The sequence below is a fragment of the Lepisosteus platostomus genome, chromosome 9 (assembly GCF_059453375.1).
Source record: "Lepisosteus platostomus isolate fLepPlt1 chromosome 9, fLepPlt1.hap1, whole genome shotgun sequence".
Taxonomy (NCBI): domain Eukaryota; kingdom Metazoa; phylum Chordata; class Actinopteri; order Semionotiformes; family Lepisosteidae; genus Lepisosteus; species Lepisosteus platostomus.
Genome location: NC_142619.1, coordinates 40,399,267 through 40,424,070, shown reverse-complemented (window position 1 = coordinate 40,424,070; position 24,804 = coordinate 40,399,267). Strand labels below are relative to the sequence as shown.

Here is a 24,804-nt window from a genome sequence, read left to right as displayed (position 1 = left end):
ACACAGATGATTAAAGTTTTTTTTTTAATGAGTTACGCTGGTTAATCATAATAAAAGACAAACATTCAATATACAGGAACACAGCATGAAAAGATAAAGAAGAAAAATAAAATCTCCTCTTACCCTGCATTACAACTGCATTCTGTAGGTAATCTGAATCTCGTTATAATGAGATTGCTGTCCTACTTATTTGGGAAAATACTGATTTCCTTAATTGTGGAATTCTAAGACTAAAGATGGTTTCTCCTAATTTGAAGACAAATATTTAGAAAAGTGAGATAGATCCCCATTCAATTTTGGGCATCCACGTTATAGGAAGGTACATTGAATACTGGGTAATATTAATTTATTAATAATTTAATTATTTTAATTTTTTTATATGCCTATCAAGATGCTGCTTAAAATTACAGAGCTAGAATTCTTGGTTTCCGGGTCTGTAGAATGTAGGCCTCTGAGACTCCTTGTTTTGTACAGTGACTATCAAAAATATTCAGCCCTCCTGGACTTTTTCACATTTTATTGTGGAATCATAATGTATTTAATTGGGATATTTTGCCACACAAAACACTCTATAATGTCAAAGTGAAAACACAATTCTACAGATCCTTCTGAATTAATGATAAATTCATTCAACTCGCTTCATCCAATTCAGGATTATGAAGGAGCAAGAGCCTATCATGGCAAGCAATGAGTGCAAGACAGGATACACTCTGGTGGCCAGTCCATTACAGGACACAAATTGACCAAACACAGACATGGACACACTCACACCAGGACTAATTTTCACACAACTCAATTAACCAATCAGTTTGTCATTGGACTGTGGGAAGAAACTGAAGCTCCCAGAGGAAACCCACTGAAACACATGGAGGACATACAAGCTCAATACAAAAGCACCCCAGGTCTAGAACCCAGGGCCCCAGTGCTGCAATGTGGCAATGCTTAACCATAGCACCACTGTGCCACCCTTAAATATAAGTATAAAACAGAAAATAAATTATTGCATAAGTATTCACCCCCTTTGTGATGACAGACCTAAACAGGCTCTGGTGCAACCAGTTATCATTAGATGTCACATGATTAGTAAATGGCATCCACCTGTGTGCAATTAGGTGTTTCACAGTTCAGGTTAAATACATCTATCTCTAGCAAGTCCCACACTTGACTAAGTTCAAGTTTATTGTCATATGTACATGAGTACGGTAAAATGTTACTTGTGTGTTTTCCTCACATGATAAATGACATAACAGATGACATAAAAGATGACATAACATTGACATAGAAAATGACATAACAAATGACATCACAATTCTTTGAGACAGGAACAGGGTAGCAGCTATGGTTTTAACCACCATTTAGATAGCAGCTGTGTGCAAAATTCAGCAGTGGCAGTAATCTGAATTCAGTGCAAAATTCAAGTGGTAGAATTTTGCGTTCAGTGCAAAACAGAAGGGTGTAAGTGGGGGGAGAATTTAAGAGGTGCAGTTTAGGAGTCTTATGGCTGTGTGGTAGAAGCTTTCTTTTAACCTAGAGGTCCCGGCTTTTTTACTCCTAAATCTTCTGTCAGAAGGAAGAAGAGAGAAAAATGCATTCCCAGGCTGGCTTTGGTCATTGATTATATTATTTGTCATTCTGAGGCAGCATGTGGTGAAGATGTACTGGATGGTAGGGACTTTTGTACCAGTCATGGTCTCAGCTGTCTTCACTACCTTTTTGTATGCTTAAGAGATGAAAAATTGCCATACCAAACTGTAATACATCCAGTGAGAATACTTTGTAAAGTGCATCTCTAGAAATTAGTGAGTGTTTGTGAAGACATACCAAATCTCCTGAGTATCCTTAGGCACTAGAGTTGCTGTTGCAGGTGAGATTGTTGGTGATATGAATGCCCAAGAACTTGAAGCTGCTGACCATGTCCATAGCAGTCCCATTGATATAGATAGGAGCATGGCCTTCTTCCTGCTTCCTGAAGTCAACAACCAGCTCACTAGTTTTACTGGAGGGAGAGGTTGTTGTCCTGGCACTATGCCACCAGGTCCATGTTTTCTTGTACAATTCTAAATCACCAGATTTTGAAGCCCAGGATCAGGTCCTCAGCATGGCATGAATTTAGCAGTAAATCCATGGTTTCTGGTTGGGAGAAAACCCAGATTCTTTTCGTAGGTACATAGTCGTCCACACATTTCTGTGATAAAGTCTGTAATGACTGTTGTGCACTGGTTCAGGCTGGATGATGTGTCTTTGTCACGGACGTCCAAAGGGACTAACTGTGGGGAGCAGGAGAGCGGAAAAAGACCCATATACGTAGCGGCGAGACGGGAAAAAGGCCCGGGCTCATAGTGCAAAGAGTTCAGGAATGCCGTATAGAAACCTATGCCCTCAGGGAGCGGACGTGGGGCGCCCTGGTGCTAGGCGGGTCTCAGGACATCCGAACATCAATGCTGAGCGAGGACAGAGTGCAAGACCCGGAAATATATAGCCCAAGGGAAAGAGAGGGACAGGAAGGACAGCAGACCGGAAACTAGAGACAGGACAGAGAAGGAGCGCCCTCTGGCTGCAGAGGGCGTGACAGTACCCCCCCCTTCATGGGCGGCTCCTGACGCCCATACGAATACATGAGCTACCCAGCACTGGGGGGAGGAAAAACCTCATTTAACTGAAAGGAAACCTCCGGGAGTCCACGGCTGAGAGCTACCCCCTCCTCCGGGGTATAAACCTTTATTGGGTGGAGGAAGGGGGGGTAGAGTAGAGCTCCGGAGACTTAAAACAAAAAAGTACACAAGCACAAACACAACAGACAAAAACCTGGGAAAGACCAGGGAGACAAACCACAAAAAACAAAGGAACCAAAAACAGGTAGGAACCAAGGTTCCAACACACAGGGAGCAGGGGGGACCAAAGAGGAGGGGAAACCAGGAAGAAAAAAAAATCAAAACAAAAGGCAAAAAAACACAAAAACCCCGGGGAAAAATACCGCAGACTGGGCAATGGGCACGTTCACATTCTAACGCTGATATCGGAGTGGACAACCTGAGGAAAGCCAGACCGAAGTCCGCTCACAGACACAGATGCCCGGAGTGATATCCAGCGAAAAGAATGGAGGAACGGCAAATGGGCACGTTCACATCCTAACGCTGATATCGGAGTGGTCAACCTGAGGAAAGCCAGACCGAAGTCCGCTCACAGACACAGATGCCCGGAGTGATATCCAGCGAAAGGCATGGAGGAACGGCAGAAAGCTTACCATTCTATCACTGATATCAGAGAGAGCAAGACCAGGAAGAGCCAGGCAAGAGAACCCGCTCCAGACACAGAAGCTCGGAGTGATATCCAGTAATAAGAATAGGCAAGCCAGCTCAACATTCAATCACTGATATCGGAGTGATCTACCCGAGGTAAGCCAGGTGCAGGACCCGCTCACAGGCAAGGAAGATCGGAGTGATATCCAGTGATTAGAATAGAGGAACTGAAAAAAAAACAGCGCAGAGAACAAGAAAAAAAAAACTGCAGCAAGACAAAAAAAAAACGCCGCTCGCGGGGTCAGTAGGTGGCTCAGCATTCTGTCACGGGCGTCCAAAGGGACTAACCGTGGGGAGCAGGAGAGCGGAAAAAGACCCATATGCGTAGCGGCGAGACGGGAAAAAGGCCCGGGCTCATAGTGCAAAGAGTTCAGGAATGCCGTATAGAAACCTATGCCCTCAGGGAGCGGACGTGGGGCGCCCTGGTGCTAGGCGGGTCTCAGGACATCCGAACATCAATGCTGAGCGAGGACAGAGTGCAAGACCCGGAAATATATAGCCCAAGGGAAAGAGAGGGACAGGAAGGACAGCAGACCGGAAACTAGAGACAGGACAGAGAAGGAGCGCCCACTGGCTGCAGAGGGCGTGACAGTCTTTGAACATTGTCCAAATACCCTGTGATAACTCTAAATGAATGACAATGTCCACAGCTGACACAAGAGAATTTGTACATATGACACAATTGCTCAAGTGCTTCACAAATCTGAGCTTCATGGGAGAGTGGCAAAACAAAACCCATTATTGAAAAAACACATCAAATCTCAACCAAAGTATGCCAGAAGGCATGTGGGTGGCACTGAGACCAAGTGGAGAGCCTATGGTCTGGTGACACCAAAATTTACCTTTTTAGCCTGTGCATGAAGTGCTTTGTTTGACACAAGTGTTACGCTGCACATCGTCCTGAGAACACCATTTCTATCTTGATGCAGCATCATCAAGGGGAATGCTTTGTTGCGTCAGGATCTGTGAAATTTGGAGAAATGCAGCAACGTACAGAGAAATTTTTGAAGAAAATCTGCTGTAGTCTCCAAGAGACCTAGTAAATGGGAGAAGAGTGAATACTTTTACAAGGCACTGTATGTTGAAAGAAAAGTCAATATACTGTATAAGATGTTTATCAAATAACCTTATTAAGAAAAAACAACTCTTGATCCCAGGAGTCATGGGTAAATATTTTGTTACAGCACAGCTTTCTCTTTTTGGATATTTTTTAGCTTAGTTTTATGCTTCAGTCATTTTTAAACTGCCTTTCGTCAGTACTTAAATTGGTCAGAAAAATGTTTTTACTTTGCTCTTTCATAATGATATACAGTATAATTCCTGCTTAGTAAATGTCCTTTTCAGTACAATTGCTTATTCAAGTGGAAATACTCTGTAGTTGTTGAGCATCATTTTACCACAACTCCCACACAGAATTACACATACAACACTATTTCTATATGATGTTAATTACAAAATTTAAAAGGCCTATTATCCTATTTACTAACTGGGTACCTCTCAATTTGCATTCACAATTCTATAGCAGGTGTTGCAGTCACACAACAGCATAAACTCCAAAATGCTAAAAATAGATTTTTGATTATGTCAAGTTATATTATCAAAGAGATATGAATGGTATTTTTCACTGGCCATTAGAATATTTCTAAAATAATTATTAAAGTTATTTTGCTAAAAAACAAAACATTCCTTGTATCAACTTCAACCACTGGGTAGCTTGTTCCACAGTAACACAACCCTTTGGGTAAAGACATGCTTCCTGTCCTTGGATTTAAATGCACTTTTGCTTAGTTTCCACTAGTGTCCTCTGTCTTGTGTTTCACTGCTTATTCTGAAGAAGTCCATTGCATTGACTCTATCAATGCCTTTGAGGTGTCTTTGATACCTGTATCAGGTGCGGTCATAAACCCTGTTCCACACCAAAAAGCTATAGTCCTTTCAGCCTGTCAGTGACAACATAGATACCTTTCGGACACATACAAATTAACAATAGTAAAGAATATGTTGCTAAAAATTATTACTACTGTAATACAGAACAGCCAGTAGCAATAATGAATAGCCAATATAGTTATATCCAAGATTTGTTTTCATATTTGTTCTTAGAATGAGTCATTGTTGCATCTCTTTTCCTGTGAAGATGAATGTTTATTTCATTTATGGCAAAAAAGTACTTGTTTTCCATACTGGCACTATTTCCTTCCTGTCCAGGCTCCTATGTACAGTACATGCCATTAGTCCACCCACCTTTCCATCTGTCTCAGCAGATACCCAGCTAATCCATCTGCCATCTATTAACTTGTCCCTCATTGCTGTACTATCTATAGTCCTAACTCATTTCCGTTGTATCTTTGAATAATCTCATGGCCTCAAAACATACTCCACAAGGCATTTTCAATCATCAAACAGCATACCTAATTTTACATCTCTGTGATACATCAAAGTGAAGGTATATTTTTAGACTCCTTTATTGAAAAGATAATCTTTGAGTTTGGTAGTGTGCCATTTTTAGTTATCCCAACCATATATATCTAGCTACCCCACAGCACATTGAGAAAAGGTTTTTTTTCTTGTTATTTTAAAAAAGAGTTCTGTCTGCCCTCCCCTATCCAGTCATTATAGAAAACTTTGAAATCAACATTTACTAAATTAACTAAACAGATGGACACAATAAAAATAATGAAACGTTCATCCTTTTAAAAACGTGCCACACTCCAAGGTGCCTATGATACTTGCTCCTTCACTGATGTGCTGTAGCACAGATCCTTTGTCATACTCATAAACAAAACATATGGCTTTGATTTTGTCCTTAGTTTATATATTGCTTCAGGGATATAAGCATTACAGGGAGCAGATACCTGCTGAGACTTGTGCAAGACAGTGCCTTGTGCTCCTTGGATACCACCAAAATCACTCTGTTCTTTTTGCACTCAACAGCTCAGACAGCTGTCACAAACATCTTCACTTCCAGACTACTGCCTGTCAATACCTTATTTTGCCACCAGCCCTTTGGGGTGCCATAAAACGCACTTATGACTTAACAAATCAATGAGTTGTCAGGTCCGCCTTGCTCTTGCGAACAAATGCAGCCCCTTGTGTCCCCTAGGGTTCAATCATTTGAGTGACCTGATAACAATGAGGTTAAACAATATGACATGTCTGATTTGGTTGATTTTTTTGTTTGTTTTTTTCAGCTTTGAGGTGAATTGAGGAGATATTGTGTTGTTTGATATACAGTATGATCAAATCAGAGCAAGATAAAAGAGGATGTTTTAAGATCCATATAGGATCTTTTAAGAATACTAAAGGACAAAGAAGGTTTCTGTATATCCGATATTTCCTCATCTGTTTTGGGGTAGGGACACATTATCATTCCATCATTTATGGCTTTATTGATGTGTTTCATTTTTTGTTGTTGAAATAAACAATTTTATCAACAGTTGAAATTAACAGTTTTATCAAAAAGTTTTATTAGTTCATTATAATCGAGTCCCCCGTGTACACAAAATGCAACCAAAGAGAGTCAATATTAAATTCAAAATACTCAGAAAAAAACTGCCTTGGAATAGTAAATTACCTAGAAAAAATACAATTTAACCATGAAGCTTTTTAAATGATAAAATGCAGACCCTTCAACCAAGTGAACAGGCTACGCAAAGCAAGGAGGAGTGCAAAGAGGGTGAATAAAAAGTCAAATTAATAAAGCCATTTAAAGAGAACAGACCAGAAGACAAGAGCACTTGCCAATCTGACAGAAAAGAAAATGAATAAAGCTGAAGTTTTAAAAGTTGATTCATACAAATGAAAGCATTAATTGAACAAGCTTTGGAAACAGAATGTACCATCCCAGAGTCACCTTTCTTTCTTCAAAGCCTGTTTCCTGATCTGCTAAAAGCCTTGTATCATCCCTTACTGGGTTTATGTCTTGAAAGTCATAAAACATTTTTTTGTTTCAACTACTGTGTCCATTTCCTTACCCTTTACAAGTATTGTAGAAAGCACAAGATATCCTCTGATGAATTAGTTACATTTCACAAGGAATGACAACATCCAAGAATCCAAGTTTTGTTGTTAGAAAAAATAGACATTGATGAGTACGTTTTAAAACCATGATAAAAGTCATATGTACACAGTAAAGTGTAAAACCTCCAATTTACATCACAAAATGAATGACATTTCCAAATATGTGCATTACATTGTACACAAACAGACTTGTGAATAGATCTCCTTTAATCCAATAGAAGTATTGCTCTCAAATTTGAGATGGATTTGCCAACAAATACTACTAGTTAAATCTTAATGCAGATCATGTTGGAACATTTCTGTGATAAAATGTATATATTTGCTTGTACACATTGCATTACATTAGTCATTATAGTGACTAGTGAGCAGGAAGGGCTGGTTCGAGTTACAATTCTCGCAAGCTCTCACAGTGATGGAATTGAATGTCATTTCGTCTTTCCCTGTAGTGACATACAGTATGTTCATTCACATTGAGCAGGCTCGACTCTAAACAGGCGAAGTAAACTAAGGAACAATTGACAACACTGCTCTCTGTTTATTCAAAGCTTTGTACTATTGAATACATTTCATCTTGTCTGTCCGTGTACAAAAATGACAGTACAAGGAACATAACACATTCATTTGCGTTCATTCAAAGTAAACTAAACAAGGTAGACTTGGCAATACCTCAAAGCTTTGTACTATTGAATACATTTCATCTTGTCTGTCCGTGTAAAAAAATGACAGTACAAGAAACATAACACATTCATTCACGTTAATTCAAAGTAAACTAAATAAGGTAGATTTGGCAATACCTCAAAGCTTTGCATTATAAAACACTTCATCTTTCCGTGTACAAAATACACCGCAGGTAAACGAACATTCATCAGTCAAAGTGGGGTGACAAAATAAAGGTTTTATGTCAAGAATTCATACCTAAAATACATACAGTATGAATCTAAAGTAGCCAAATGAAATTTAGTTTTTACGTAAAATATCCACAGTTTTAGAACTGTAAAAAAAAAAATTTTTACTAACACATGACTATTTTGCTCTCCATGGCAACTTTGCTCCTTTTTGACAAATCAAGCAGATGCAATTGGAATTCTGTATTCCAGCAGGAAGCCACATATAAAATACAGAGTTTTATAATAGCATGTACCTAATATAAAACAAACACAGAACACAATGTAATATTTATATAGTTTTCTTTTATACAGCTTTTAAAAGATCACAAAGAACAGAACAAAAACAGGTAAATGCACATAAACTAGAAAGGAACAAGTAAAGGTTTACTCCATGCTGAAAGGTAATGTGTTTCTTTTCTTTTCAGCATGGAATAAACCTTTACCTGTTCCTTTGCAGCTGACTCATGCTGACGCAGCTACATGTACCTACTCGAACTTACACATAAACTACTATTTCAGGGTTCATTTAATTTTTATTGTTGAGATAGTGAAATTATATGTCACCCACATAATCTGATTGTAATGTTTAATAGCCCAATCTCTTTAAAAATGATAACTTTCAAAAGTTCTTTCGATCTTATATCATAGGTTTAGTAAAAGTAATGTTATTGAGTTTTAAATGATGCTTGGCACACATTTTTAACAAAAGAAGTCTCCACCCTGTAGAAATAATTGAGTAGCATATGTACTTACTTTTACAACCCTTTTATGTGCAAGAGAAGGTGTGTGAACCTCATGCATTAACAGATTGAGCAAAGATGATCATTTACATGTCAAAAGCTTCATGGCGCCAAGACAATATCAATTACCCAGAACAGTTATAAAAAACAGATGTCAACACCTTGTTACTGGCATTTTTATTTGGCTGGTCGTTCTTTTGGGATATTAATATTTAAGGGGGAAAAGTGCTTTTCAAGATGGCACAGAACCTTTGCATTATAAGAATCTGATACTTTTGTGCTCCCCAAACAATAGCTCCCTAAACAATAGCTTTGTTTTGCTTGTACCAAATAAAACTTTTCTCTAAGCTTTGTATATTTGCTGTATTCATTAAATTCATTAACAGCAGTTCCACAAGTGACAGGCAATCTAGTGTGTGGAACAAACCATTTGAAATAAATACGAAATTATATCACCAGGTATCAACGTGTTTGATATGCAAGTGGTATTCACAAAAGAGTGGTGATTTCACATTTGGCCTCAATACTGGTCACAAAAACTAGGTGGTGTCCAATCACTTCATCCACCGCCAGTATATTGATATTGCTTGATTAAATAGGCAGAGCTCAGTGTCCAAATACTGTACTTATTTAATTATTGTCTCATCATGTGAAGCTCATGGTAAAACAAGTTAAATATGTGTCTGGGTAACACATTAGATTATAAATGATAAATTTTGCAGACATTGAAATAAAACATGATAATAAATTTATGATCTTTGACAGATCACTTGTAAGAGTTATAAACTGTTACACAAGCCATAAGGGCATAAGAACAAAAGAATATAAGAACACAGCTAATTGATTCTAAGATCTCATCCTGCCATTTCAGGAAGGAATCCAGGGTATCAGTTTCAACAACATGGCTAAGCAGCTAGTTCTGTACTCCCACAACCCTTTGACTACCACCAGAGAAAGCTCTGTCTCCCATAGACGTAGAAAACATAGAAATATCTGATCAAGGCACATAAGCATCATAAAAGGGCAAGGAGGGAAACTATGTCCTATTAAAAAAAGGGCTGGGACTAAATTCAAATTCAAATAGTTTTATTATCATGACCAATGAATTACAGTTTTGCCAAAGTTGATATATTTAACATAATAATTACAGTACAAATATATCATTGGACAATTACATACATCACATAAAACATTAGGGGTGGACGGTGCTGCATTGGTTGGCATTGCTGGACACCTTGGTTCTGTTCTCGGGATGCTATCTGCAGGTATGTTCTCTGTGCTCATGCGGGCTTTTGCCAATTGCTCCACTTTGCTCCCAGAGTTTAATGGGCTTCTGGAATAATTGGCCCTGGTGTGAGTGTGTGCATGGTTGTGTCTGTGTGTGCCCTGCTATGTACTGGTGTCCCATCCAGGGTGTATCTTGCCTTGCACCTGTTGCTTGCTGGTAAAGGCAAGGACAGCCAGGTCTGCCTTAAGATGCACAATTTCTATGGCCAGGCTGTACTTCATCAGGGTCTGGTTTAAAGAGCAACAGTGGTGTACACGTGCAGAGTGAAGTGACAAAGCATATGGTATGAAATAATTTTCTTACGGTCTTATAAGTGTATTTGACGTATTAGTAAATTCTTACAAATGTATGGAAATGAATTATAATTCAAATTCTCTTCATATGTACTCCTGACTTGAAATAATGACATCTTCATTTTATTTGTATTTTTTAAATCTTTACTTTTTTTTACATTTGTTTTAAACTTATTTTTTGCTCCACAATTTCAGCATCCTGTTTAATTTGGCATCCCTAAGTGGCTTTCACGGGCTAGCAATGGCTAGCACATTGATATAGATAATGAACAACATTGGGCTCAGCTTGCAACCCTGTCTCACCCCACAACTCTAACTGAATAATTATCTTTTTTTTTCCAATTTTCACTACACACCTGTTCTCCAGGTACAATGATTTAAAACATCATAGACTCTTACACCACTTTGTAGGTGTTTACGAAACAGTCCTTCGTGCCTAATTGAATCAAATGATTTATTTAAGTCAATAAAGCAAAAAAATATTTTCTGTTGTTTTTCTGGTAGACATGTTTGTTTATAAGTGTGTACAGGGCTTAAATATGATCGGATGGTGCAGGAAGCCAATTTAGCATTTACTCAGGAAAATGTTCTGTAAGAAAGGCCAATATTCAGTCATTTGAGACACTACAGAATACCTTCCCCAGGTTACTGTTCATAATGACACCCCAGTAATTATTGGGGTTGGGTTTGTCTCCACTTTTATAGATGGGGTGATTAGTCCTTAATTCTACATCTAAGGGAAACATCCGGGTCTCAGTACAAAAATTGAATAGTTTAAGCAAAGCCTGTGTCTCAGCATCTCATTGTTGACTCTATCCTGGCCACAGGCCTTACCTGATCTGAGGGCCTGGAGTTTGTCTAGTAGCTCCCGCCCTGTGATCAGAGAGTCTAAGGGGTTTGGGTTGTCTTTTAGAGCCAATTCAAGATTCAAATTCAAATGAGAGTTTTGACTTTTTTATATATGTGGTTATATGGTTTTAATTATTCAGTATTTGGGATCTTTTGGGAAAAAAATCAAAATGGGTTTTTCAGATAGCTCAATTTTGTATGACTGTTTTTTCAGTTTTTAATCTTAATTTTAATTTCACATTGGCAGATTTGCTCATTATAGGTCTGGATGATGGGATCTCAAAGAACAGAGTGGGATGAGATCGAGCTGAAGGTTGTAAATTACAACATTCAAATTAGTTGTGCAACAGACTAGGATAGTGTGATTAATCTAGTTAGTGTGTAAGCCTCTCTCTGCCCCCTGTCCAAGTACCCAAAGGATGGACTTGGTTATATACAAATTTGGCTATTTAAAATGGTTTTCTGCAAAAAAACTGTTGACTCAATTTCTCTGAGAGGTGTCTATTTAAGTGTTTTTTTTATTTATAAGGGTGTGTTTATAGTGTTTTACAATCTTACACCATTTGAGATACAGATCTGCATTGTGTGGTTGTCTGTATTTTTGGTTCGAAATCCCTTGAAGTCCTTTTTTGTGTTTCTGCAGTCTGTATCAAACCATTCTTCTCCTGTTTTTAGTTTTGGGTGTTTTTGTATGTATTCGTTAAAATTTTGATTTCAAGGCTAGTTTTTCTAGTGTGTGATTTTTATTTTTATATATTTTGTCTGTTTTGTTGGTTTGTTGCAGAGTGTTTAGGAATGTATACAATCAAGTCTGAATTTCCAGGTCTGAATTTAGCACTCTTTGGTATTTGTCTAGGCTGTTTGTATCCCTGTTTAAGGTCATACAGCTTGCTGAGCTATGTCAGTGTGTCTTGGTTCCTGACAACATATTGAAGAAAGAAAACTGCACAGTATTTTGGTAGCCTCTAGCATTCTCCTCCTTCCCAACTGCCCCAAACAATATGTGTCTATTTATCTCCCCTGTCCTGCCCAATGTGCAACAAACAGGGTAGAGGAGGAGAGAGCACCAGAGCCCCCAAACCTCCTATGGCCAGGGATCTTATATCTTTCTGAGGACTTGAAGGACAGGCAATAATGTCTGAGTGATCAAGAGTGGAAAGCAGAAATAAACATCCCTGTGGGTATTTCCAGACCATGTCTATATACAGATTTCCAGGTGCTGGCATATTTTGTCTTTGCTTCCTCTCTCCTTTGTTCTCCTTCTGTTTCAGAACCAGTCTTTATCAGCTCAGCACCTCCATATGCCTCTGACTGTGTTGTAATTGACGAGCGTCTCGTCAAACTGCGTGTCACTCAGTTCTGTGGAGACTGCTGTCTGCTGCGCAGCACTAGGATGGCAAGAGGAAGGAAGCACTAGGAAGGAAATGGACACAAAAGAGAAAAAAACACACCAAACTCAACATAAGAACTGGCCTTTAAATACACAACTGAAGCCGCTGTTCCACGCCTGTCACACTGTGACCATTAGCTATTTTCCCTATTTTTTCTCAGAATTTTTGTGTATTTTTTGTGTTTCATTGTTTTGTTTTCAAATTAATAAGGACTGCCATGATATCCATCACTGCTATGAAAAGAGCTACCTGTAAATAACTTTAAATTATTATTTATTTGCCTCACTTCTTTATGTATATATCATGTTACAATTCTGTATGTGTACATAACAGATAAAATGTAGCTCATTCTTTGACATATAGTTTGTGAAGCCACCGAGCATGTTTAGATTATTTTTGACCAATCTCTTGTAAAATAATCCAATACAGATATTTCCAAGTACTCATTGCTGCCAAGTCTGGGCCAGGAATGGGCTGCAATCCCAGAGACCAGGATTGCTGATGTCATCTGTTTAATGAAAAAGCATGTTGCTGGTTAGCATAAGACAGAAGACTGATCTCATGCTTTCCCAGTAAACTGCATCTAATCAAATTCTGTTGGAGGGGGTGTTTCTTCAACTGCATTTACCCATTTTGTTTTTTAAAAGCACTAAAACTAAGTTCTCAACAATAGGCTCATTCAAATACTCTCCACTACAAAGACACACAGCAATCTAATTTTCAGAATGTGGACCCTTGATAAGTGTGGTTAAACCTTTATATACTGTATGTATTTCCTTTTACTGTCTGACACTCTTTAATTTGGAACATAAAAGCTTTACAACACAAAATCTAAAATAAACAAAATGTGGAGGAGGTCTTGCTAAACTTACAGTCTTATATTGGTGTTTGTGCTCTTTTGCAGAACACAGTGATCTTTATTTTTATTGTGGACAAATTCCAAGCAAATTGCCAACACCATGACAAAAAACAATTTGTCTTGGGGATTTATCCATTACGTGTTCTTGTTATATGCAAAAGAGTAAAACCTTTTGATTATGACACTCCCTTGGATTACAAATAGCGGACTAATTGTACAAATCACATCTGCATGTAATGTAGGCTCGTTACAACTGATACTATTAAGCAATTTGTTATGCAAATAGGGAAACAGTTTTTTATGTTTTTATTGAAACAGAACCTTCCATCTGGACTGTTGTGATGTCTACAAAGAACACTCTCTTAATTTCCTGTTAACTGATTAGTCATCAGACCTGAGTTTAATTCAACACCTTTTTGTCAAAGTAGGCTATTTATCTACTGTACAGTATGTACAGTATGTTAGAGTGAGGTGCTGTTCAGCCTATGTTGGCTACTATGGAACAAGGGCTTAACCTGCTTGGTTAAAGGGGAACTGCAATGCTTTTTTATACTTTGGAGTTATAATGAATCAGCAATGAAGAGTGCATTTCAGACCACAATGAAACTACCAAGCACACGGTAATATGTACAACCTCCAATTTACATCACAAAAGATGTCATCTGTGATTCAGAATGAGGCAACAAAACTTCTGGTGATGATAAATTGTATACACATTTTAATAAATATGTATTAGTGTAGTAAATGTTTTCATGAAACTGGCAAATACAAGGTAACATATTTTTAGACACTTTTAAGTGTTGCAAAAAGGAGCAATCTGCCAATGAACTAAAATACATTCATAATAATTAACATGTTTGTTAGGAGACCATGATGCTCATTTGCTTACAGCAACAAGTGAGCATGGAGAGCCAGTTTCATGTCAGAACGTGACATGTCACATGTCACAAGACAAGCAGTTTCCTGTCTGCCTACGACACCATGGCAGTCATACAATACCTTCAAAAAGTTCAGGATGTTATAGATCTGGTCTGAGGAATTGGGACTGCAGTTCCCCTTTATGGTAAATTCCACAATGTAAAATAGAAAAGAGAAACACGTGTGGCTATATGCCTTACTTTCTTTAAATGTAATTCTCCACTTTTCAGTATTTTCTTTGCTAATTTAATTCCTTCTCCACATTGTCTGAGAGAGGGTATTGATGAATCAGCATAATATTAACTCCTAAAGTCTGTTTCCAGGTTGGTTCCTCTAATGCTGTGTACATTATTGCTCTATTCATATTTTACTTTGCACCTAACTGCATTAATTTTTATTTGTCATGTGAACAGTATAAAATTGTGTCATAGTTTCTTTGATGCTTCTAGTGCTTGCAAATATTTCTATTTTTGTGTCTTCTGAGGACCTCACAATTTTTCTAACTATGCTAAGAGTTAAGGTTATTGATATAAATCCAGAAGAAAAGTGATTTACTCTGTTATATTGGCTATACTCATATGTCAGTCAGCACAACTTTATTTCAGCATTACCAATTTTCACATGTAGGTAATGCATTAAAAAGAGTCATGCAGATGGGTTTGGGTGAGAGTAGTTTTTATTGTACAGAATGTGGAAGAACCGTCCACTAGGAAACACCACAGGTGTATCCTACCTTGTGCCTGTTCCTTGCTGGGACAGGCTTCAGTTCCCCCATTACCCTGTATTGAATAAAGCAGTTAGAAAATGCATGGATGGATGAATGTGGAAGCATTTTAGCATCATATTCTTCACTAGGTGCCAAATAACTATCACGTGTTTTCCAAACCGAATCTGAATTGATCATTTCTTGACGATGAGTTGGAAGAAGTGGTGTATAATATCTGAATTATGGGCCTACAAGAAAACACGCTTCATAATGAAACTGAAAAGCTTGAGTATCTGTTAAAATGCAAACATGGGGGTGGATAGTTAAAATTATGTAATATGTATTAAAAGGTTATGGGTATTATTAATTAAAGAACTGTATATTATACATATATTATTCTTTTTATAGTGAGAAAACACCAGGTTGAAAGCTAAAAATGTTTCAATTTTTTCCATGTTCTGGACTGCTCTAACAAATATTCATAAACCACATGCATGAAAATAAATTATTTTAGAGAACCACATACTGCTATAGAACAAAACAAGTATTAAACACATTTAGAACATACTTCAAAGACTGCATGAACAAAGTCATTAGCAAACTGTTATGCTTTGCATCATTTGTAAAATTATTCCTGATTACATATATTGATTTATTTAACATGATTTATGAACCAACTAGCCCTTTACACACATATAGTGCCCTTTGTTTATTAAAGAGGGTGTGTCTTGAGAAAATACATATGAGATTCATAAATCATGTATGTTATTAGATCACTAAGAATAACCTTAAAGGAAATAAGGATTAATGCCTTTAGACACCAGTATGGGAGATGAATGTTCAGAAAAGATTATGCAAACAGCTGTGTGAATGGTTGAGGAGCTAAGATATTTCAACTGAATGATAACTTGGAAGTCAGATTAAGCGAAACAAGATGTAGATAATGCATGTAAGAGTTACAAGGAGTATTTGAGAATTATGACTGTAATAACATTATAAACAATATATATATATAAGTCATATGACTGATATTGTAACTGTATTATGTAGTTAATACTTTAGCAACATGCAGTAATATAAATTTGTATATATGTGTAGCTACATTTTGAATTATTACTGGTATTGCATTGTAGTAACACTTTCAGACGTAATTCCATATAACAATCTCTCAAATGAACCTGTAATTAGACTACTAATGTAGTTTTTCACAGCATACCGATCCGTATTTGTCATTCGTGTATCTCAAGTAATAATTACATAATGCAGTAATGATATTGGTCATATGACATATATATATTACACATATTATTAATGTACCTGTACTTTCAAATGTATCCCAGCTTTCTTTCAGATAAAGGAATTTATTATATCAGAGGCCAAGGCCAGCACTAAATACACTGTAATTAACAGACCAGCATTTTGTGTATCCAAAACATGCAGATAATGGATTTTGATATGTACCCATCAAGTTACTGAAAGTGGATGGATACATTTCAGAATGATTTAAACTTTCTAAGTACATGCATCAAATAAAGACAGTCCCTTGCAATTCTCCTTGTTCACGTTCTCAGTTTGAGTATTGCTACTCAATTTCACTGTGCATATCCTCTGGATTTACCAACTTACCCTTTACAGTCTTCGGAACTGATACAGCTCTTTCTTACTTTTTGCCAAACTAAGGGAAAAATGCAACCTTTTTTAGTATTCCAGAGTCCAGCTTTCCCCTTTTATTGAACCTGGAGCAGCCACAAAAACAGTATTACTACACTTCACATTTTTTTCTATATTGCATGCTTTTATGAACACAAGATAAATTACAGGCTGTGGTTACAGAGGCATGATAAAACAGGCCCAAGTTACAAGGAGGCATGAGTAATGAAGTAATATCTCATCTTAAGAAAGAAAACAAGAGCTTTACTGCCATGGAAAATGTACAAGGTAGTAAGACAAACCAGTGTGAAACACTTACCTGTAGGTTATGGGGTGATTTATTGTGTTCACTAGCTGATGTGTAGGCCAGTAGTCCCTAACCATAGTCGTGAAGGAACTTACTGTGTCTCCTGGTTTTCACTCCAGTGGTAATTGTTGGCTTGCTTGTTTAGACTTTTAACTTATTTCTTTGGTCTGTCCTAAATATCACATATACTGTACTTCAAAGATACTCTTTCCAACAAATTCATCATATCGAACTTTACAGTCTCTCCCAAACTTGCCTTTATCTCTCACTGAACAGCTCCAATTAGTTGATTAATTAGCTGATGAACACTCACAAGTAGGAATGACTGTCTTGAGATACTCCCTCAATGAGCAATTATCTTTCTACAGAGGTCATGTTGGGTAAAACACCTGAATGTTCATAAACTATTTTAAATTGGGAAATGCAGGGTTGATAACACTTACAAAATCAAATTTTAAGAGCAATTGAGCTATTAAGAGCTCAATTTAAGTGCACAAGTGTACTCCAAATAGAAGACAGTTACCCGTTAGCCTGTGATTAAGACCTAGGCAGTCTAAAAGCTACAAAACAGAAGACGGTGAGTGTTCCTCCAGGACCAGAAGTGGGGTCCAGTAGTTAGGCGAGGAGATGTGTTATAGAGGGGTAAGTGACATTGATCATGTCTTCAGTATGTGAATATGTTAACGGAGGGTGGTGGTTAGTGCTACTGGGTCCCGGGATACCTACTGTGTGATGTGTATATGAGCTCTTCATGTACACATGGATTTTTCCCAAGCACACCTATTTTCTTCAACAACCCAAAGATATACTATCTAGTTTAATTGAGGTGCCTGCTCTAGCCCTCCCACATTAAAACACAGCTGTCACCATATTTATAAGAGATTAAGCCCTTCCACCCATTAAATGGATGGAAGCATGGCCAAACCTTACCTTACACTTTCGATAAGATCAGATGTGTTTATTTGGGTCTCATGAGACCGAGTCAAAAGCCCCTGCAGAACTTGTTTTGAGGACCAAACAGCTCTCAGGAAAACAGAATAAGAATGAAACTAAATCAAAAACCAAACCAGGTGTTTCTTGCAAACCGAGGTACCCGTTTTCAAGTACATACTTAATGGGGGAAAGGTCTCCATTTAAAACTTCACTTTATATCTATAAATTATGACCAGCCCTCATGCACCAGATTCCCATATTTATGTTGGGAATCGCTATTTCTTTTTATATACACCTGATTAAGAGATGTACTGGAGATTCCGTGCTGATTGGAGAACATGCTCGCCCTGCGTCAACAGCACTGTATGGTTGCAGATGGCCAGATGGGGTACCATGAATACAGAGCTTTGTCCAATTACTCCCACACTACCCTTGCCCACTCTCAGGCAGCTGTGCACTACCACTTACAGGATCCTGGTTACATCCAGCTCATGACAGAACCCATCTTTAAACCCAGTCCAAATGTGACCTATTACTTGGTAAAACATTTTACCAGCTCAGCTGGTCAAGATGTCTCTCCAGTCATTTGTCAATCTCCTACAGATTAAATGTCATTTTATTAAGACCTAAAAAAAATAGGCAAGCTTTACATTTAAATTGAAGACAAGAAGACTCTCAGGCCCACACACACAGAGTCATCCCTGCAACATACCATTCAAGCGATGCACTTACAGTAAATGAAATTCCACACCATTGTTAAAAACAAACTTTTAATTGAAATTTTGGTATAAAAAATATGCTCTCCATTGTAGTATTTCACACTGCTGAAGTGGAAAAGAAAAGGAAAAAAATTTCCAAATCTGAGCTGCATAAATGCAACTATGCACAGCACACAGTAATTTAAACAAATTACATGCCGCCCTTCTAATAGTTAATGAATGGAGACTACACAAATTTAATAATTTAAAACCTTTTATCCAAACAGTATAACTGTACATTTCCGATACAGCCATTCACGGCCTATCATTACCAATGATCATTGGAAATGAAAATTAAATAAATAAATACTCACCGCCCTTCCACATAAAATACACCTTTTTACTAATGACACCAGTCTCCAGCTTGCGTGACAGCTGAATTCTGGCTAACTAAAAAAAAAAACTACAGGAATGCAAACAAAGGCCATGGATCAAACAACTTAAGGAATATTATTTCTTAAAAAAGGTTTAGAGAAAATAAATAGCCACAGAGTGGTACTGTGGAATGTCTAACTTGCACAAATAAATAAAATGACATGGAAATTGTACATAAATACACTATACACATTTTTTAAAAAATATAACTGAGTTCATGAATATTGCATTGATTGTGCATTTTACAACCATGCCCTGACATGCCTTAGCCAGAAACATACCATTTGCAGTATGGTGGAAGAAAGGGGAGGTAGGGACTCCGAGCCTAGTGGTAGAGGGGGGGGTGGTGGGGGTGGTTGGAAGTATTTAATATACATTTAAAAATCGCTTTGACATGTATCCCACATCTCCACATACAACGAAGTATCTTTAGAGCAGCAAAGAAAAGGGTGCAGTGTTTGTGAAGGTCTGCATTTCAAGTATTCCATCACCAGTGAAGAGGACCTTTTAATCTGAAACCAAGCAGCTTTAGAACTGCACATGACGGAACACCGAAAACCCTGGGATGTCCCCCTGTGCAATTTAAAAACATGCAACAGTTACACCTGAAGAACGCCCCACTAATGCAGCTTTCAAAAGGCACTCAAAAGCAAAATTTTAACATTTGAAACAAAACTAGTAAGGCTCTATGAGAGCAAAATCTGAATTCTGTTCAGGAGGGTCACCAGGTTCATAACCAGCCTTATTACAAAATAAGAAAATAAATAAAAGCACTGGCCTGGCACTCCCAAACAGTAGTGTTCCCAATGAGGAAAATTCATAATTTAAAAAAAAGGGAGAAGCCAGAAATAGAAATTACAGTTCCCTAAAAAGGAGAAATAAAAGGTTCAGATTTGCAGAATGTGAAATAAGCATCCCATCCAATCCCACACACACACGCACATAGAGTGGCAGGAAAGCCACAGAGTTCTTGGCATGTGGCAAGTCTTGTAAGGTCATTCAAGGGCTTCAAAGGCTCTCTTTGCTTGAGCTTGTGCTTGACGCGTCATTGTCCATGGTTCTCAATCGGATATCGCAATCTTCTGTTTTGACAACCTCTGTTTTACGCATCCACTGGTGATCAAATAACTGCTCCAGTGTTGGTCTGTCTGAAGGCCTCAGAGAAAGACACCACTTAATCAGCTGCTGACATTCTTAAAAAGAAAGAAATTCAAATAGAGTTAAGGGGAGGACTCAAAATGCAATTTTTCCAAAATCAAAATATCAAGTACTTTGGGACCTCCATTTACTTAAAAATGGTGACACACGAGTACAAGATCTAGCTTACAATTGGATTTTTATATGGAAGATATTAATGTCTTACCAGGTGAAATTCTCCTCCGGAAGTACAATCGCCCCCTCAGGATCTCCTCATCTTGTTCAAAGGGGATGTCTCCACACACCATATCATACAGCAGCACACCCAGTGACCACACAGTTGCTGACCGGCCATGGTATCTGTGGTAGCGGATCCACTCAGGTGGACTGTACACCCTGGTGCCTGGGGGAAAAAAAAAATCACCATCCTAATCAATGGATTCACTAGTTTAGCCCTGGACAAGAATTCCCCTACCGTCCACCATTTCCTTTTGTGCCATGTGGCTAAAATGACGTGTTCCATAATCCTCTTAATTGGACTTTGCTTACAACTGTTTTTGGATTAGGCTTTGGCCTTTGCATTGTATAACGTCAATCAGCTGACTGTTTACAAACAGCCAAGCTGCCTTCTACACCCTCCCCCTATCTGTCCACGTAGCATCTGCAGTTAACAGCAAACCCAAAATAAAATGATGGAAAAGACTTGGGGGGATGGGGGGGGGGGGGGGGGGGAGAGACCGACTGCACCACCATGTTCCTGCCGCCTGACAACCCCTGGGCTTTTCAATCTGGCACTGATTTTCTCACTCTGGTGTCTGTGAATAACCTCCCCACTGTTCCCCCGGAGAGAAACAAAAGCTACCTTTCTTTCTCTTCTTTCCAAAGGGATTTAAAACCCGCCATCCAACCCCCCCCCAGGGGCAGGAGTGTATCTTGGATACCAAACAAAAACAGGAATCCATGATGCTGGCCGTCACGTGACCCACGGGCTCGGGATTCACAACAAACAGATGTTACGTGGCAGCCGATCACATTTCCATCAAAACTGCGCTTCAATACAAGAGTCTCTATTTGCATGTGCAGGATTAACAAGCCCCCACCACGACATCAAAATATTTCCCTTTCAGGCTACCTTAACCCAATTATCTAAAGGTTTCTTACTACGGGCTTTTAAAAACCAAAACGTAAGCATATTGCCAAGAGCTCTCTACTGCTACAGTCTCTAAAAATGTAATAACATCCATGAGCACTTCGTTTGCCATTCACAGCAGAGGATATCGCCCCCTAGGAAAACCCTTTAAATATTAGCGAAACAAACTGCTGCGTCACAAATTCGGGGTAGCCTCTAACAAGGCAAACATCCCTTTTTAATTCTTCTCTAAAAAAGGCCAGAAACCCATCAGGCATTAACTGACAGGGTACTGAAGCACTCAAAATTCAATCCTTTTGATCCAGCCTGTGTGGGATTTTAAACCGGGGTCATAATCCATTCCAGCACAGGCTGCAAGAAACCGTCCACGGCGCGCGTACCGTCGAAGTCCGTGTAGACCGTGTCCTTGAGAATCGCCCCCGACCCGAAGTCGATCAGCTTGAGCTCGCCGGTGCGCAGGTCCACCAGCAGGTTCTCGTCCTTAATGTCCCTGTGGACCACCCCGCAGCTGTAGCAGTGCCGCACCGCCTCCAGGACCTGGCGGAAAAAGCCCCGGGCTGTCTCCTCATCCAGAGCGCCCTTCTCGGTGATGAAGTCGAACAGGTCCTTGACCAGCTCCGGCCTCTCCATGACGATCAGCCAACCGTCGGCTCTTTCGTACCAGTCCAGGAGCTTTATCACGCCCCGAAACGCAGTGCCAACTTTCTTCAAGAGGAGAATCTCCAAGGGCACCATCACGCCGTTCTGAAAGGAAAACACTGAAATATTACAATCGCGTACCCCCCCCACCACTCCCTCCCCTTCTACTGCGCGTTTACCGTTTATCTATCTTTTTTAATAAATAAAGATAAACCACGTTTATAAAGAATAAAAAAAATCAAATGACAAATCTGCGTTCAAATAACCTCACAGCGTAGACCTCGGACGAAACCGGCGGCTCAAGACGCGCAACGCCAGACATTCAGATCAGCGCCTACTTACTATCGAGCCCCACTCCGTCACTCGCTCTTTAGCCACATGTTTCACAGCAACCTGCAACCAGAGAAGAAGAAAAAAAAATTAAAAATGCTTCCATGTGTGCTACAGAAAGTAATCCGATAAGATGCCGATAAAACTCGCCGCCCTTACCGCCAGACCGTCGGAGATCCTGTTGCCGGCGTAGACGGTGCCGAACCCGCCGCTGCCCAGCACTGAGCCCACCTGGTACACCTTGTCAAAGGGCTCCTTCTCCACTTTCACTGCAAACAAACACAAACGTGTCGATGGCACATGAGCACGCGTGTTTCTATATTCTCAAGCAGCACTACAAGTCTCGTTAGGCGTCCGATTTGAAGGCGACCTGCTTATTTGTGAGAAAATTAATCGCTGGACGCCCACAAGGCTCTACCTAAACTCGCCACATCTTAAAATAAGAGACAGAGATCCATTTAGATAAAGTGGCAGAAATCTTAAGGAAAATATCCGAACAACGCGCACAGACGTTTTAAAAACAGCCCGACGTCAACTTCACTATACCTGGTTGGAGCTGGATTTTAACCGGTAAATGATCCATGCCGGTCGGGTTGCAAATGTGAGCCAGCGAGCCAAACTTGGACAGCAACATATTTTAACAAAGGTCTCTTTTTCTCTGTACACGGATCTTTACAATCCCCTGCTTAGTTTCAAAAGTTCTCGATGATCAGTAGCAATCCAATCCAATTCAGGTCAAGCACAAATTTCCAATCTCCAGGTTTGTTATGATGCTGATCACTGATCCAAGGCGCAGCACCACCGCCGCACTGCAAAACCTCCGGGAGCAGCAGATATCACGCTTGTAGATCCGAGAGGAGTAACTTCTTAAACAAAACTGCTTCAAGAAAGTAATTCATATCATGTTTGTAAACTTGACGAAAAGATTCCTTCGATTTTTTTTTCTGCGATGAATACAGATATATATAAAAACAGGGAGTCCACGCGAATATGCAGCAGATGCAGCAACAGCAATCTAATCTCCTGCCACAGCGCTCTAGCAGGATCACAGACTCTCCCACTCTGAGCCCGAGCCGCGGCCGCCCCCACTTCTTAACTCCAATATTTTGACGCGTGGAGGGGGCGTATATATCCCTCCGCCACTCAAACTAATATTCAACATTAACACGACTACAGCCTTAAACCGACTCCCGCCCTCCAAAGTAAAGGAATGAAAAGGACATGCGAAATATACTGAGAATTCTCGATTCTCTTGCGCGCTTCGTTTCAAAACGCCGGTAACGCTCAGCAACCGCACTATTTTAGCATAGTACTAGACGCCCAAGGATTTCTTGTCTGAAAGCTTTGCATTGCGTTCATTAGAAAAATGGAACACCCGCATTTGCATAGGTGCGATTCCAGCCAATGAAACTGCGACTGGATCGCCGCGCTCTGCCTTCAGACCAACAGAAAACGGATGATTAGCATAAAAGGGAGGAGGTCGCGCACACGTGGCGGGAATTCCGAGACGCGCCTTTTTTTTATCCATTTTTCTGCGGCTCTGCAGAGCTCCTGCCTGAAGAAGCAAAGCTTGGGAAATCGAAGGTGGAGATAACGCTTTTTTCTTTCTAGTTGATCTCATTAATTCGCTGTATCCAGGTTTTAAAAAATGCATGGTGGATGTATCACTATGTGCGTATATCTAGTCTCTAGGTCTTTTGGTACCTTGGTCTCATCTCATACATTATTACAACGCATAAGACAGAGGTCTTTTTTTCCCCCAAAGTCGCAGCCGAGTTAAAATTAGCCTTAGATGTGAAATTGACAAACTATACCCTTTCTAACATAACCGCTTATATTTCAATAAAGTTTTGGTTTATTTGGCATTTCTATTTAAAAACTGGACGCCGTTCTGATTCATTCCAGAAGTATGTTTGTTAAAAATAGCGATCCCCATTACATGCATGGTATAAAGTATCAGCGTTTGAGGAAAAACGACCATGTATGAGAGCTGTATTTTGTAGGTACCATTTTGTGCCTGTAGAGGGGGCTAAATTAACAAAACTGCCCTCCAAACAGAGTCCTTTTGGATTAGCGACATCTAAAGGATTTTGTTTTTATAATAAATGGGTGGGGGGTGATTATGCTAATATCTCAGAATTGTAAAGACTTGCTTCTAAAAAGAAAGCCAGCAACACAGTATCTAGCTGGTTCTCCAACTGTTAAACGTTTTTAAACGACGTTTCTCCCAAATAATATGTTAACCAACTGACATAAATAAAAGTTATTTGCATTTTAC

The 24,804-nt window shown here is 39.1% G+C and overlaps 1 protein-coding gene across 1 annotated transcript; it reads right to left on the bottom strand.

Annotated features, from left to right (window-relative positions):
* Positions 1–18,890: 18,890 nt before the first annotated feature.
* On the bottom strand, positions 18,891–23,853 carry pim3 (Pim-3 proto-oncogene, serine/threonine kinase). Its single transcript, XM_088645020.1, has 6 exons — positions 23,073–23,853; positions 22,686–22,795; positions 22,539–22,589; positions 21,938–22,301; positions 20,634–20,810; positions 18,891–20,463 (listed from the first exon to the last, which is right to left on the bottom strand). The coding sequence occupies exons 1-6, from the start codon at positions 23,158–23,160 to the stop codon at positions 20,279–20,281; spliced, it is 975 nt and encodes a 324-aa protein (XP_088501146.1). The 5' UTR covers positions 23,161–23,853; the 3' UTR covers positions 18,891–20,278.
* Between the last annotated feature and the right edge of the window lie 951 nt (positions 23,854–24,804).